The sequence below is a fragment of the Cebus imitator genome, unplaced genomic scaffold, assembly GCF_001604975.1.
Source record: "Cebus imitator isolate Cc_AM_T3 unplaced genomic scaffold, Cebus_imitator-1.0 Scaffold227, whole genome shotgun sequence".
In the NCBI taxonomy this organism is placed as follows: domain Eukaryota; kingdom Metazoa; phylum Chordata; class Mammalia; order Primates; family Cebidae; genus Cebus; species Cebus imitator.
This window is the reverse complement of record NW_016107542.1, coordinates 2,513,201-2,527,151: the sequence shown is the minus strand read 5'-3', so window position 1 is coordinate 2,527,151 and position 13,951 is coordinate 2,513,201. Positions and strand designations below refer to the sequence as shown.

The 13,951-nt window shown below is 39.4% G+C and overlaps 1 protein-coding gene across 4 annotated transcripts in view; it reads left to right on the top strand.

The window, feature by feature from the left end:
* GLIS3 (GLIS family zinc finger 3) overlaps nucleotides 1-13,951 on the top strand; it is a 501,312-nt gene that overhangs the window by 184,623 nt on the left and 302,738 nt on the right. For all 4 annotated transcript variants that reach the window (XR_005195239.1, XM_037727311.1, XM_037727312.1 and 1 more), the window contains one exon: nucleotides 2,372-3,485. Coding sequence is in view for 3 of the 4 variants with exons in the window: in XM_037727311.1 (XP_037583239.1) it covers nucleotides 2,372-3,485 (1,114 nt within the window). In the remaining variant the exon portion in view is untranslated. The remainder of the gene's footprint in view (nucleotides 1-2,371; nucleotides 3,486-13,951) is intronic.

Sequence of the window (13,951 nt, the reverse complement as noted above, 5' to 3'; positions counted from 1 at the left end):
AAAGATTAAAGGATCTGAGTAATTACACAGGAGGGAGACTGGCTGCTAGGCAAAGGCCATTTGGGGAAGTTTTGTTCTTATTAGGTGTTTGAGATAGAAGAGAGAGTTCTCTGTTCTTATTAATACATTAATGAAGAAAATATAGTATTTGCTTTCTGAAAAATATATGATAATTCTTAAAAACTCAAATGTCCACGAAGTTATAGAATGTGCTTGCATGGGTTTATGCTCAGATTTAAATTGAGCCATATTTAGGTATAATTTGGGAGAAACGAGAATCATCTCTCAACAATGGAGCAAATGAACGTTTTACCATAGGCTGCCCTGAAACCAAGTAATATAATTTTATAAGCAAAGTATATATAGATGGATAACATACTTCTGTCTGTTAGTCACTGCTTAACAATCTAATGTGCTCCAGTATGACAGTGACAGGCAAAAGCAGCACCTGAGAATATGCATCCACTCAGGCATGTAGCTCTGCCAAAGCTCTGGTTCTTTATGTTCTATGAACCTTTTCAACCTCAGGGTGTAAAGCAGTCAGTTGTCTCTGCCTCATATATGACAGGACTACGAATTTAGTTTGGGTCCGAAAGCAATTCCTGGATCTCGCTGGGGAAGAGACCAAAAGGCCCTTGACATCCAATCACCAGGAGCCTTCAGCTGAGCTCTGCAGGAAGAGCCACATGCTACAAGTGTGCTGGGAAAATAATTCAAAAGTGTCTGTGAGGAATTAAAAACTAGATGGTTCAAAAACCACTTTGGGGCTTGCAAAAAGACTACAGCCTGAGTTAAGGATGTGGACCAAGAGGAAAATCTATGTCAAGGGCAACTGGATGTAAATTCCTGCTGTGTTTGTCATTGGTAAACATTACGTCACTCAATGGTAACATCTCATCAATCATGGTGTTACCACCTTGTACTCTGTGTTTCGGAGCTGAGATGTTTTTCTTGCTAATATCGTATGCTTGTAGGAAATGGTGTTTGTGGCTTCCATTTTGTAAAATGGAGTAAGATGAACAGGTGGGAAGAAAATGCTTCTCTTTTCCTTCAGTTCCTTTGCCACAGGTTGATGTTTAACAGCTGGAAATAGTTAATGTGTTCATTTTGAGAAGACACACGCTTTATAAAATGTTTTATTGTGATTAATTTTTTTGTCAGAAAAAAAATCTCAGTAGAAAGTCAATGCAGGTACATGTAATAAGCCAGGTTCTTCTGATACACACCATATCTGAGTCAAGAAATACAGTGTGTTATGTCTTGCCTCTGTGGCAAATTTGCCATCCAAGAGACAAATCTTTTCTCCTCAATTATGTTCACAATTGATATTAGCCAAAAGGTCGAGAAGTGATTTTTATTTTCAAGGCAACAATGTCACAGTAAAGCAAAATGAATTTTAAAGTCACCAGAGCTACATTCTGAACCATTTTGACATGCAGTTAATATATTGTGAGAGATAGGGTGTGCTTTGTAAAGGGTAAGAAGAATTGGAGAGGAATTTTTACAAAAGTGAACTACAGAAAGTGGATGATCTGCTGTTGGCCCAAAGCTGCTTGGATTTAAGAACAAGAGTTCACAGAAAACCCAACTAGCAAGTGTGGTTAAATCCTGCATGGCTCTAGTGCATAATTCCAGATATGACTTGTTATCACTTTGTTACTTACTCCCTTATATGTTATAGCTGTGTTTATCCATTTTTTTTTTTTTCATTTCCCGGGATGATTTGATGTGACTAAGTACTGGCAATGTGAATTATTATCTTTAAAAAAAATCAGAATAATTCCTCAATAAGTTGTGAAATTATTAGGTCCCGTGGACAACCCTTTGACCTAGAGGGTTTACTTTTTTTTTTTTTTTTTTTCAAATAAAGCACGAGTTTATACGTTACTTTCTCAAATAGATTTTACTTGAAGGCTGTGACTCTGTTTAGATCTGTATTGCCTGCAAAGCCTGTGATAACATGCTGCACACAGTAGGTGCTTAACAAATACTTATTTGGTTGGCCTTGACAGATATTAGTAATTTTTCCCAGGTCTCTAATTTTTCCCCCATGTTGAAAACGTTGTTTAAGAACAAAGCAAGGACTATTTATTATTAAAGTATTAAGATTATTTGTAACAATAGATCTTTTGTTATATTATTTCAGTGAGCATTAGGTTTTATTGTTCTTCTTGGTAAAATGTTATTTACCTGGAACTAAAAGCCTTGGATTTTATCTCAGCCCAAGAATGTGTGTTTAGCAGAGAATGTAATTAGGGGAAATACTTAAGGGATTGTCAATGCAGTGTTCCTTTAGCTCTTAAGCAATCCATATCCTGCTAAAATGTTTATCTTTTTTTTTTTTCTTCTTCCTTTCTGGCTGCTGTTCCAGGTCCCTTATTTCGCGTGAGTCTTTGGCGTCCACGACTTTGAGTCTGACGGAAAGTCAGTCGGCCTCGAGCGTGAAGCAGGAGTGGTCCCACGGCTACAGGGCCTTCCCTTCGCTTTCCTCCAACCACGGCTCTCAAAATGGCATTGATCTAGGGGACCTCCTTAGCCTTCCTCCCGGGACCTCCATGTCCAGCAATAGTGTCTCTAACTCCTTGCCATCTTACCTTTTTGGCATGGAAAATAGCCACTCTCCTTACCCTAGTCCTCGGCACTCGTCCACCAGGTCCCACTCGGCCCGCTCTAAGAAGAGAGCACTGTCCTTGTCCCCGCTGTCTGATGGCATCGGGATAGATTTCAATACCATCATCCGCACGTCGCCCACGTCCTTGGTGGCCTACATCAACGGGTCAAGGGCTTCCCCGGCCAACATGTCCCCCCAGCCAGAGGTCTACGGGCATTTCCTGGGCGTGCGCGGCAGCTGCATTCCCCAGCCGTGCCCGGTGCCCAGCGGCCAGAAGGGCGTGCTGGTGGCCCCTGGCGGCCTGGCGCTGCCTGCCTACAGCGAGGACGGGGCCCTGGAGTACGAGCGCATGCAGCAGCTGGAGCATGGCGGCCTCCAGCCAGGCCTGGTCAACAACATGGTGGTGCAGCACGGCCTGCCGGGCCCCGACAGCCAGCCAGCCGGCCTGCTCAAGACCGAGCGCCTGGAGGGGTTCCCGGGCAGCGCCCTGGACCTGCCCCCTGCGCCCTCTCTCCCTCTGCCGCCGCCCCAAGGTCCCCCACCCCCTTACCACGCCCACCCGCACCTTCACCATCCGGAGCTGGGGCCCCACGCCCAGCCTTTGGCCTTGCCCCGGGCCACCCTGGACGATGACGGGGAGATGGACGAGGTCGGGGGCAAACACTGCTGCCGATGGATTGACTGCAGCGCCCTGTACGACCAGCAGGAGGAGCTCGTGCGGCACATCGAGAAGGTCCACATTGACCAGCGCAAAGGGGAGGACTTCACTTGCTTCTGGGCTGGTTGCCCTCGACGATACAAGCCCTTCAACGCCCGCTATAAACTGCTGATCCACATGAGAGTCCACTCTGGGGAGAAGCCGAACAAGTGTACGGTGAGTTTCCGAAGCGCAAGGGTTCTTGAAGGCCCTTCTTGCTTCACATACATGTTTTTTCCCAACTCGGCCCATGGGACAGGTGATCTTTTCTTCTTGTATGGAGTTTGTGCATGTGGTGGTCTAGGTATCCATGAGATGGGGCTCCTCTTCAGCTTGAGAAAGGGGAAGGTTTCTTCCATGATTAGTGGCTCTCCAGTTCCAGATTTCCTTCTGCAAAGGTATATACATGATCCATCCCAGCAGGGGATCAGTCTGCCACCCAGTCTAAAATCTTGGAATGGAGATGCCAGCCAGGTACCAACTTTGAGTTTCCTTAATGTGCATGGATGTGCCAGAGCAGAAGGACACAGACTGCCCATCGGCAGTCTTTGGTTCTTTTCCAAAGCAAATATTCAGTGACTTTTCCTTCCCTTTAGTAACCGGGCTAGAATTGGGATGGGGAGAAGAGTGGTTTTGATATTTGAAAAGGAACTCACCACTTAGCAACTTGGCTAGTGAAACTATTTCGACATGCATCCGCATGCCTGCACTCTGTACCTTCCAGGGTCGAGAGACTAGTTAATGATTTATAGTCGGGATAAAATCACCCAGGGGATACACAGGAGCAAAATCTCACAGGACCTCAACTAATTTTAAGAGGTAGTTTTTTTTAGAGAGGTATGAGGAGAAAGAGCAGAGATGCCTTTGGTGCCGAGGGAAGTGGGCCTGATGTCTCTTTTTCTTCGCCTCTGCCTTTCACAACGTCCATCCTGGAACTCTCTCTGTTTCTTGGCAAAATTTACTATTTTGAATAATACGATTCTTAAATGATTTCACAACAATTTCACACCTCACAGAAACCCTCAGGGTTTATAAGCAGGGCATCACCCGTGGGATCACAGGATGGCTTTGCACAATCTCAGACAGCTCACTTAAGTCTTGGAAAAAGAAGAACATATGTTTTATATTAGTTTAGATGGACAGAAATATTTCATTTAGAGTTAGAGTCTAAGATTTCTGTGTATTCCCTGGATATTGAGTATGGCGCAGGTCACTAAATATGTGAAATATATAAATCAATTTGAAAAGAACCTTATTTGTGCTGTGGTTCCCCAGCCTGAGTTCCTTCTTTCTGTAGTATGTCAGTGATGATAAAGAATCTGAACCATGTATATGTTTGATTATAGATTGACCAAACTTTCTGATTCATGTAAAAGCAAACCAAACAGGTGATCACTATAATGCAAGTATTCACAGCACCTTTTCACTGCCCATTAGGTATTTTTGAAAGAGTTTTAAGAATTTCCTATGGAATTGAATGACATTTCTTGTCACTACATTATGCATCACATCGTGATTTTTCTCAAGGAAAACCTGAAGCTGATACATTGCGAGAATGCCAAGTTATATGAGTGAAAAGAATAATTACTTTCCAGGTGGCAAAACCTTACTCTGTCACTAGGGTTCTGCATTAAAAATGCCAGTAAGAGACAAGCAATTGAAGGCAATTTCATTTACTCTGGAACACACCGGCCTATTGCAGGCAGAAAAGACATTCAGACTCTGAAGGAAAACAGTCCAACCTTTTAGTTCTGACTAATCCTGGCTGAAAATAGTTTACTGGATTTGGCTTTACTAAAATAAACATAAAGGCTTGAATTATCCAGAAAAATATTTTTTGCATTGCAAAATTAATTTTTGTGCAATAGGATTTCCCCATTTTCCTACTCTTCCCATACTTTGCAAAGACATATAACTTTATAAAGTTGACTTTTGCTAAAATGCATGATGAATATCAAAAATAGAAATAGTTTAGTGAAAGAATAAGCTGATAGGTTAATGTTTGCAGGCTTAGACATAGCTTCTCATTTTATTGTTCAGGATGGGTATGGGAAGTGATTTCTCTCCTCCTGATCTGCCCACTCTCCACTTCTAGATGGAATCTTTATAAAATTCAGATTGGTGATTTAACAGTGTCTCGAATCTAGGACCACAAAGCATTTATTTACACATGTAATAGTGCTAATAATAAACAGGGTTTCTTAGGAACTGACTAATGCTGCAATTCTAGTTCTGGGGCTATATATTTTTAGCAGGAAGCCTGCATTTTCTTATAAAACATACATATCATAGGCAGTATGTCTTCTGAAAACTGTTATGTTGCTGCATGCCATTTGCTTGATTTGTAGGGTGATAGCCAACTGGCAGCAATTAATTTTGCTGTAAAAGTTTAGCAGTTCTCTTAAGTTGTAATCCACAGATAGAAGACCTGGTTTTTAAAGTAGATATACACCTGGAAAAAATGCATTTTTCTGCCTTTTTCGAAATGCCTATTTATAGACTTGGAGTCCAGACACATACAACTGTTACAACTAAAATGTTTCATCTCCCACTTATTTAAAATCTGATGGTAATTGATTCAAAGCTCAAGATTCTTGCCAAGTAAAATGGCCACATTCTTCTTTTGGAAATGTGAAGTGATCTTTGGTTTTTGTGGCTGTGTCATACATTGCAGGGCTAGAAGCAGTCTAAATTATAAGACCCAGGCCATTTTTTGTTTTGTTTTACATATGTTTAACTGCTGTTTATTTTCTGTGAATGATAGAGTTAGTCATCATTTTTACTTGCTTAGCTTATTGACCCAAGAAAGAAATGATGACCACACTGTGTTTGGTGACCATGACTACAAGCAGCACAAAGAGCTTCTGGAAGTTATGGTAAAAGAGGGGTGTGTGAGAGGGCTACTCAGTGACAGCTTGCTTACAGTAAGCGGCTGCCACTGACCTCCTCCCTCATGCCAAATTCCATGTCATGCATGAGAGAACGCATTCTCAGAATCTCTGACCATGACTCCCTGGACTTATCAGAACCCTGGGATTCACATCACTCAGGATTCTAGGTGACAGAACTGTGGGAGGGCTGTGAATGTATTATTTGGTTAACTTACTGGAAGAAGAAAATGGGTTCTTTTCCTTTTCCCACCCAATCGATTCTACTCTTTTGTAGATATCTTTCTTATTGCTTCTGTGGAAAGCCCAACAACCTTCTCTCTTTCCAGGCCTGGTCTCGATTGCAGAGACATTCCCAACCAGTGGCAAAGGGCTTGAGAAGTAAAGACCTCTGTAGACAGACAGGCTGACTTCAGGTAGTCAGAAACTAGGATATAGCAATATTGTATTTAAACATACCTGACTCCATTCACTGCTGTCTATTAACTATAGTAATTTTTAGGTGCTGAATCATTCTATTTTGACCTTCCTGAGCTTAGACCAACTGCAACCTTAGTAAATCTCAGAATTATCAGAATATTTGAACATTCTCAGGTACAACTGTGGAATTCTATTAAATTTTTCTCAAATGGCAAGCTTTCACACTCTCAGGTCAGAACAAGTCATGGAGTCTCTGAGTTTGTCCCTTTCCCAAACCCGTTTCATGTTCCTAAAAGGACAACATGAAGTGTAACCCAAAACGATAGATGTACACTAATCATCCTTAACAGTATCCATAGTAATGGTTCCAACAGAGTGCACCCTGACAATGTTTTTACTGTAGATCTTTTTGCCATTGAGTTGAAGAGTGTGCAGTGATGGCTGGGTAACGTGCCCAGTGTGTTCTGAATGATCTTAGTCATGCTCTATCTGTTGGTGCTTCTCATGAGAAAGCTTGTCTGCCTGTCTGATGGACGCAAAGTGAGTAGAGGGATAGGGTTCTGTTGCTAGGCTCAGAAACGCTGATGACTTGCCTTCACATGTGATTGAAAGCAGTTGTGCTAGCAGGCTAGGGAGTGCTGATAAGTGAATTAGGGGGAATGTGGGTCACCACTTAAATGTTTCTTGTTTTTCCTGGATGAATTTTATCCAATAGCAAAAAGGAATTTTTCAAAACTTTTACCCACCCACGGATTTTCATGAAAATGTCACTGACCAAAGACCAGTTTTGAATTTTGTATGATTTGACTCATTTCTCTATAGGCATTTTGCCTGGCAAAATCCAGAGTATTTGCTTTGGCTTGGATACTGGGCGGTGGTGCTTTTTAAGTAACATTGGATTATGATTTCAAGAAAATAAATACAGAACTGGGACCATGTCCCCATTCCTCTTTTATGGCCTGATGGCCAGCTTTGGCCTTGTAAGACGTATCTTGAGGAAATGTAAATTTATTGTAAGCTGTGGAAGGTCTTCTTCACTTCCACTGTTATTTTGATAAGACATGGTGTTGATGTGATCTATGAACACAGGGACCTTAGGAAAATATCATCTAAGCATAATTCTTAATCACCACTTCATAATCCTCATATTGGCAACAATGAATAAATTATAATGCCAAGTATCAATAAGGGTATGGAGAAGTGGACATACTTTAGCATTGTTGGAGAAACTAAATTAGTATAACCACTTTGGAGATCAATTTGGTAACACCTAGTAACGTTATAGATGAGTATATCCAATAAAACCATGTCTAGGTGCCTACCCTAGAGAAGCCTTTGTACATGCCGGCAAGGAGACATGAAAAAAGGTGTTTATTGCTTTTGTGTTTTTAAAAAGTGTAAATTACATAACTGTCCATAGATAAGTCAATAAACTGTGGCTTATTTCTAATGAAATATAATAAAGGAGTTTAAAATTAAAATACACATACATGCATTACATATATATCTATTAACATGGATACATTTCAAAAAACAATGTTGAGTGAAAAAATTATGTGCAAAAGGGTATATGAGGTATTAATACAATTTATGTATATTTAAACACAAACTGGGCAATATTATATAGTTGTTGTAGATAAATAATTTTATGATTAAACAGTAAAATCATATGGGCAGGGTAATCAGTAACGTTAGGATAGTGGATACATCTCAAAAGGAAAGAAATAGAAAGAGATGGGATGTGAGGATTTTACTTTCTCCTTTTTTCCCAGAGAGAGAGAGAACTGCAACAGATATGGCAAAATATTGTTATTTTAACTTGATGGTGGTAATATAGGTGTCATAGGTGTCTGTTTTACTATTTGGTATACTTTACTGCCTATTTGAAATATTTCATAACTATAATATATTTTTATCTAAAAATAAATGAAAGCCAATTAGTATCACACTCCAATTTCTTTCCACCCATACTAGCTTTTCAGATGAGAACAAAGCCTAGAGAAATTGATTTTTCCAAGACCGTTATTTAGCTGTTCCATACTTAGAGCTTATGAGGCTATATTTTTCAACCTCGGCGGACACTGGAATCACCTGGGGAGCTTTACAAAGTACTTGTACCTGGGTCCCACCTTCAAAATTTGTGATGTAATTGGCCTGGGATGCAGTTTCCAAGGTGATTCTAATGGGTAGCCAAGGTTAAGAACCAGTAGTATGAAAGTTTCCCAGTTCTGACATTAGTGCTAAATAAATAAAAACCTACCCTGTTACTTCTGTTGAGATGCAGAAATGCAGTGTTTAATAGAAAGTTCATCTCTACTTATTATCAATGTCCTGACAATAATATCTACATTAACATCAGTGTCCCAACAATGATTCGGGGAGTTTAATGCTCCCTTGTAATAAAATTCAGAGACAAGATAAGATATTAGAGTGATTGATAGTGGCAGAAGGCTTTCAACTGAGTGTCTATTTCACATTCTGAGTCTTCTTTTTTCACAATTATTAGTCAGAGTTTGGGAGGAGTCTTGTACTAAGCCATGTGTACATTGTCGCCACCTCCCTGCCTTCTTGATTTAGAAGTGGAACTGACAAATCTGTCACACTGTTTCCATTTTTAAAGGTAAGATAGAGTGTTCTCTCTTCTAAACACAATGCAGACTTTCAGCTTTTAATAGAAAATGATCTTCAAAACACTTTTGCTACTATGGACACTTCTGAAGAGTTGGTAAGTTACCAAAATATTGAATTTTCTCTTTTATCAAATCTGCCTGATGTGATTAAATAAATAAAATTAACATTAATATCCTCTTTGTCTCTTGAGGCTGAAACACCACCAGTGAACATCTGGTAAAGATCAGAGCCAGTGTAGCTTCCAACTCATATCCCACAAGGCATCCGTCTGTCAGATACTAAAAGCAAACTCAATGATTTAAAAAATAAAACCAAATCTTAAGATTTCTTTCCCAGCAATTTTATATAAGAGATACAAACATATTTATCTGTGTAAATACATGTTCAACATACTGTAGACACATATATATCACCATGAATTACGAATCCCTTAGTATAGGTAAAAATGAAACCACAGAAATTCTCATTAGATGGGGCATTGACTACACTCTATAAGGTATCTGTCAAATAGGGTTTCACATCCCAAAACACAGTTTAGAAACCTGCCGTTTGGTACAGGTTTACTTTGGTTTCCCTTTAGAAGGCATTTAATTCAGTTTACCTGGGGAACTGACCTTTCATGAACTTTGTCCTGAAAATAAATTCATTGCAGATTTGGGCAAATGTTTCAAAGCTAATCATGGTTTATGTTTCTTTGCCCTGTGAGTCTAGGATTAATGAAAAACAATAGGAATGAGAGCAACCCTAAGAGGTTAAATATTTGAGGCTTTATCCTCATTAAACAAAATCGTTAACTACATGATGGTTAATGTTCCTTTTAGTTCGTATTTGTTTTGTGGTTTTTCTCTAATTTCATGCCTTGAATGATGTCTTTAAAATTACAAAGAATTATGTAAATCTTTCATAAATGATCTGATTAAAGGAATGTATGTCAAACCTTTGGAGATTTGTTCATATATAGATTCTGAAATGTGTTTTTCTTAGTTCTTTCAGACTGCACCGGTGTGGAAAATTAGTTTGACAATATATTAGAAACGTTCTTTTGACCTTAGGAATATTTCTTGATTACCTTTTCTTTGAGTGGTCACATTGTCATCTTTGGGTCCAGATAGAATTTGAATGTGTAGAGTGAAAGACCAAACACATTTATTTTTCCAAAAGGAAGAGGTCATCTGATTCTTTTTGACTTTCAGAAAGGTTTTCTTCAAGTTTGGAGTAGAATAATTTGAAAAGAGATGTTTATTTTTTTTCCAGGCAGTTTTGTTAGTTTCTGCTGTAATTACTGAGTCAGGGCTTCTAAGCTATCAATAAGACAATGCTTGTTATAACCCTGGGCAGTGGATCTGTGGTGGGTGAACCCAGAGCCTGAGCACAGAAGGCTTGATTTTACATCTGCTCTAATTCTGGAAAGCCATGTGTCCTTCATCCAGAAGGAAGACCAGTCTGTTTAATAGGTGTCATTGCTCATATAGGAGGTTGGCGTACATAGGAATGTGGTGAGAAAGTGGGATGAAACCTGTGTGTCTTTATTGCGCAGTACTGTATTTATTCCCCCTTTTCTTGGGCCACAAGTACTGAGCTTGAGTAGGGAGAATGGTTAATCTATTAGAAGGAGAATTTTGAATAATATTTTAATGATTAGTTTAAAGTTGTTGAGAAATTGAAAAATGATATGACCATTTTCTGGGCTGGCAGAAGCAATATGCTTCGGTAAATATATAGCCTAATGCTCTAAAATTAGGGGGAGCATATACTTTATTTTTCAAATCAGGACACTTTTGAGAGTGAAAGTTGGTTTGTCTCACTGGAATGTCAGTCTAAATCAGGACTGTCCTGGAAAACTAAGGGTATATAGTTACCTTACCCAAATAGTATGTGCACTAATGTGCCTACTCATTGCATTTTCATTCATTCTTTGGATCACTGAGTGAAAACTGTGTACCATATCTTACCTGGGAGGTAAAGAAATAAATGAGACATTCCCTTTGGGAGCTCACAATCTACTAGGGGTGACCATTGTGTAAATAGTAAAACAAAAGCTGTGATATGTGGCTATGCAATCTTTTAATGCGAAACCTAGGGGAAGAATCTCCCAAGTATGCCTTTTGAGTTTGAGCAGGCTTGTTAGAGGATGTAACTGCATCCTGAAAGAAGACAGTAATTCTTAGAGAGAAAAGAGAAGAGGCTGTTTAAACCTGCATACCACCATATGAAATAGCACAGGAGTATGAAAGAGCACAGAGGAAGAAACAATTCCTAAGCAGTTTGATGCTCCAAGACCAGGTAGGAGTTGAAGTGAGGCTGGAAGAAGTCATGAAGAACTTAAACTACCAAATAGGGATAATGTTTAAGAATCGTGAATGTAGTTAATATAAATACAAATCTAGTCAATAAAAAATATCTTAGGAGGGTAGCATCACCGAGGTAGCAAGAACTGTGTTTCAGTGCATGTGAAATGAAACTTTGACTTCCCCAGGCCTTCTCCATTTTCTCTTAAAGCTTACAGTATAATTCCTCATTAAAACATATCTCTTAGCAGCTATCATATGAAACACACATTTGTCTTATGCCAAGTGATCAGCTAGGGAAACAAGTACATGTAGACCAGCATGAAAGCATTTTCTGTCGTGGACTTTAAAGAAAACAATTTAAAATCTGGGGAAGACTTAGAGACCAAAGTTGTTTGATCAATTATGTAGAATGATTAAGATGTGGACAGAGGCTGCATACATTATCCTGTGTATGAGTAGCTTTCCATTAGTTAAATATTTCCTTTTATAATCTGTAAAGAGAGTGAAGTATTGTACTGTTAAACAAAAGTTTGGACTGGTGCTCACTATGCTGAGCTTGTCAGCCTTTTCAAGATTTTTTTCCGTTCACTGCTGAGATTTACTTTGGAATTTTTTTTTTCTGCTCAGACTGAATTAATACAGAACAGAGTGAAATGCTTGAGCTGTTTAGAGTAGAACAAATTAAATCAATTCCCATCAAAATGGCACCTGTTCGCAGTGATTCAGTCCTGAACACCACAGGGCCCCATGTTTCTCGAGACTGAGGAAGGGAGCTTGAAAGAAAATCTTGCCTTTTGTTACTTGAGCTTCTTGCTCTGGCTGCATGAGCCTTCCCTGGGTTTGAGCCACCCAAGGTTGTAGAGTCATTTGCCTGTTGACCAAAGAGCACAGCTGAAGCTCAGGTCAGTGGACTCAGGCATTCAGAGTGTTTTAGAGAGAGCATCTGATTGGTCCTGGATCCTTGCTTTAAAAATTTATGAGGCAGCTTCTCAGGCTTCTCTCACCAGAACAATTTTCTGCTCTGTGTTTTAGAATGTTTGTTTGAAAGTGCTTTCATTTTCAAGTAGGGCCTGCATAGTGGGCCTGTTGCGTGTGTTTTGATGAGAAATATTGTCCTGGTGACCTTTTGTCAGTGTCTTTCCCCATCCCTACTCCCAGTGTCTAGTATGAAAATTGTCCAGAAAAGAGCAAATGGTGATTTATTAGCCAAGAGAATGGATTTGGGGTTGGGAAAACAGTTGTAATGAAGCGAAAATGGAGAACTCAGCGTTAAACAAAATTCTGAAATAGAAATTTGTCTTTCATTTCATTTGTGGTGACCCCTACTGCCTTCTTTCTTCAGAGTTTCCATGCTGCTTCACAGGCCCCATGCCTTGCTCCTTACTTTTCCTCTTCATTGAATGGAGGCTTGCTTTTGGAAAAGAACTGTGGGAAAGAGAAATTCATACATATAATGGTGAATAGCTGAGAAAAGATTTAGTGTGCTGGTTCTCCCAAGGGTAGCTACATTTTAACTAGAAAGAAAGTATTAAACCTCTTCCTTAAGACCAAAAACTCTTTCAGATACATGGAGGTGAAAGAAAATGACTATGTTACACAAATTCTGAGCTACTATATTACTTTAATTCTCACTATCGCCCTTGGAGCTAGGTAATTTGTGGGATTTGAGATTCAGACTCTCTTCTTCCTACTACATATTCAAAGATCATTAATTATTCACCTTTGAGTCCTACCCACAGCACGTGGCTCAATGATTAACATACTGTAGACCTCAAATGTGCACACATACACACACACACATATACACGCACATGCACACACACACACACACTCACATACACACACTTGAAATTAGGTGATGGATTCATAGAGGTTTATTATTATTTCCAGTGTGTGCAGATTTGAAATTTCCTATAACAAAATGTTAAAAATAAAGAAATAAATTGTTTTGAGTAGAATTCATAGGAAAGAAAAGAACAGTTTGTTCTCTCTAGCTTCTCAGAAAATGATGCCAGCCACATGTTTTCTTTAGGTAACCTGTGTTATTCTGATCTGAAAACAAATTAATTTTTCCATTGCTCTTGACAGTCTCTGAGATCACTTTGCTTAGGAATGAGATGAGAGATGCTCTTGGGCAGTAACATGATATTTAAAAAGGCAAATGATAAGAAGGAAGTACTATTGGAATACATTAAAATAATTAAACCCAAATCTCAGCAGCTTACTATGATAAGAGTTTATTTCTTGTTCTTGTTCTAATATGGCTAACTCCGTATGATCATATAGTGACTCAGGATCCTTCAACCTAATGGCTCTGAAATCTGAGTGTAAGATGAAAGAGATGTTGAGGATTGTGGAGAGGTTTTAGGAGCCAGGCATAGAAGTGACAGGCTTGACTTCTCCTATCCCCTCG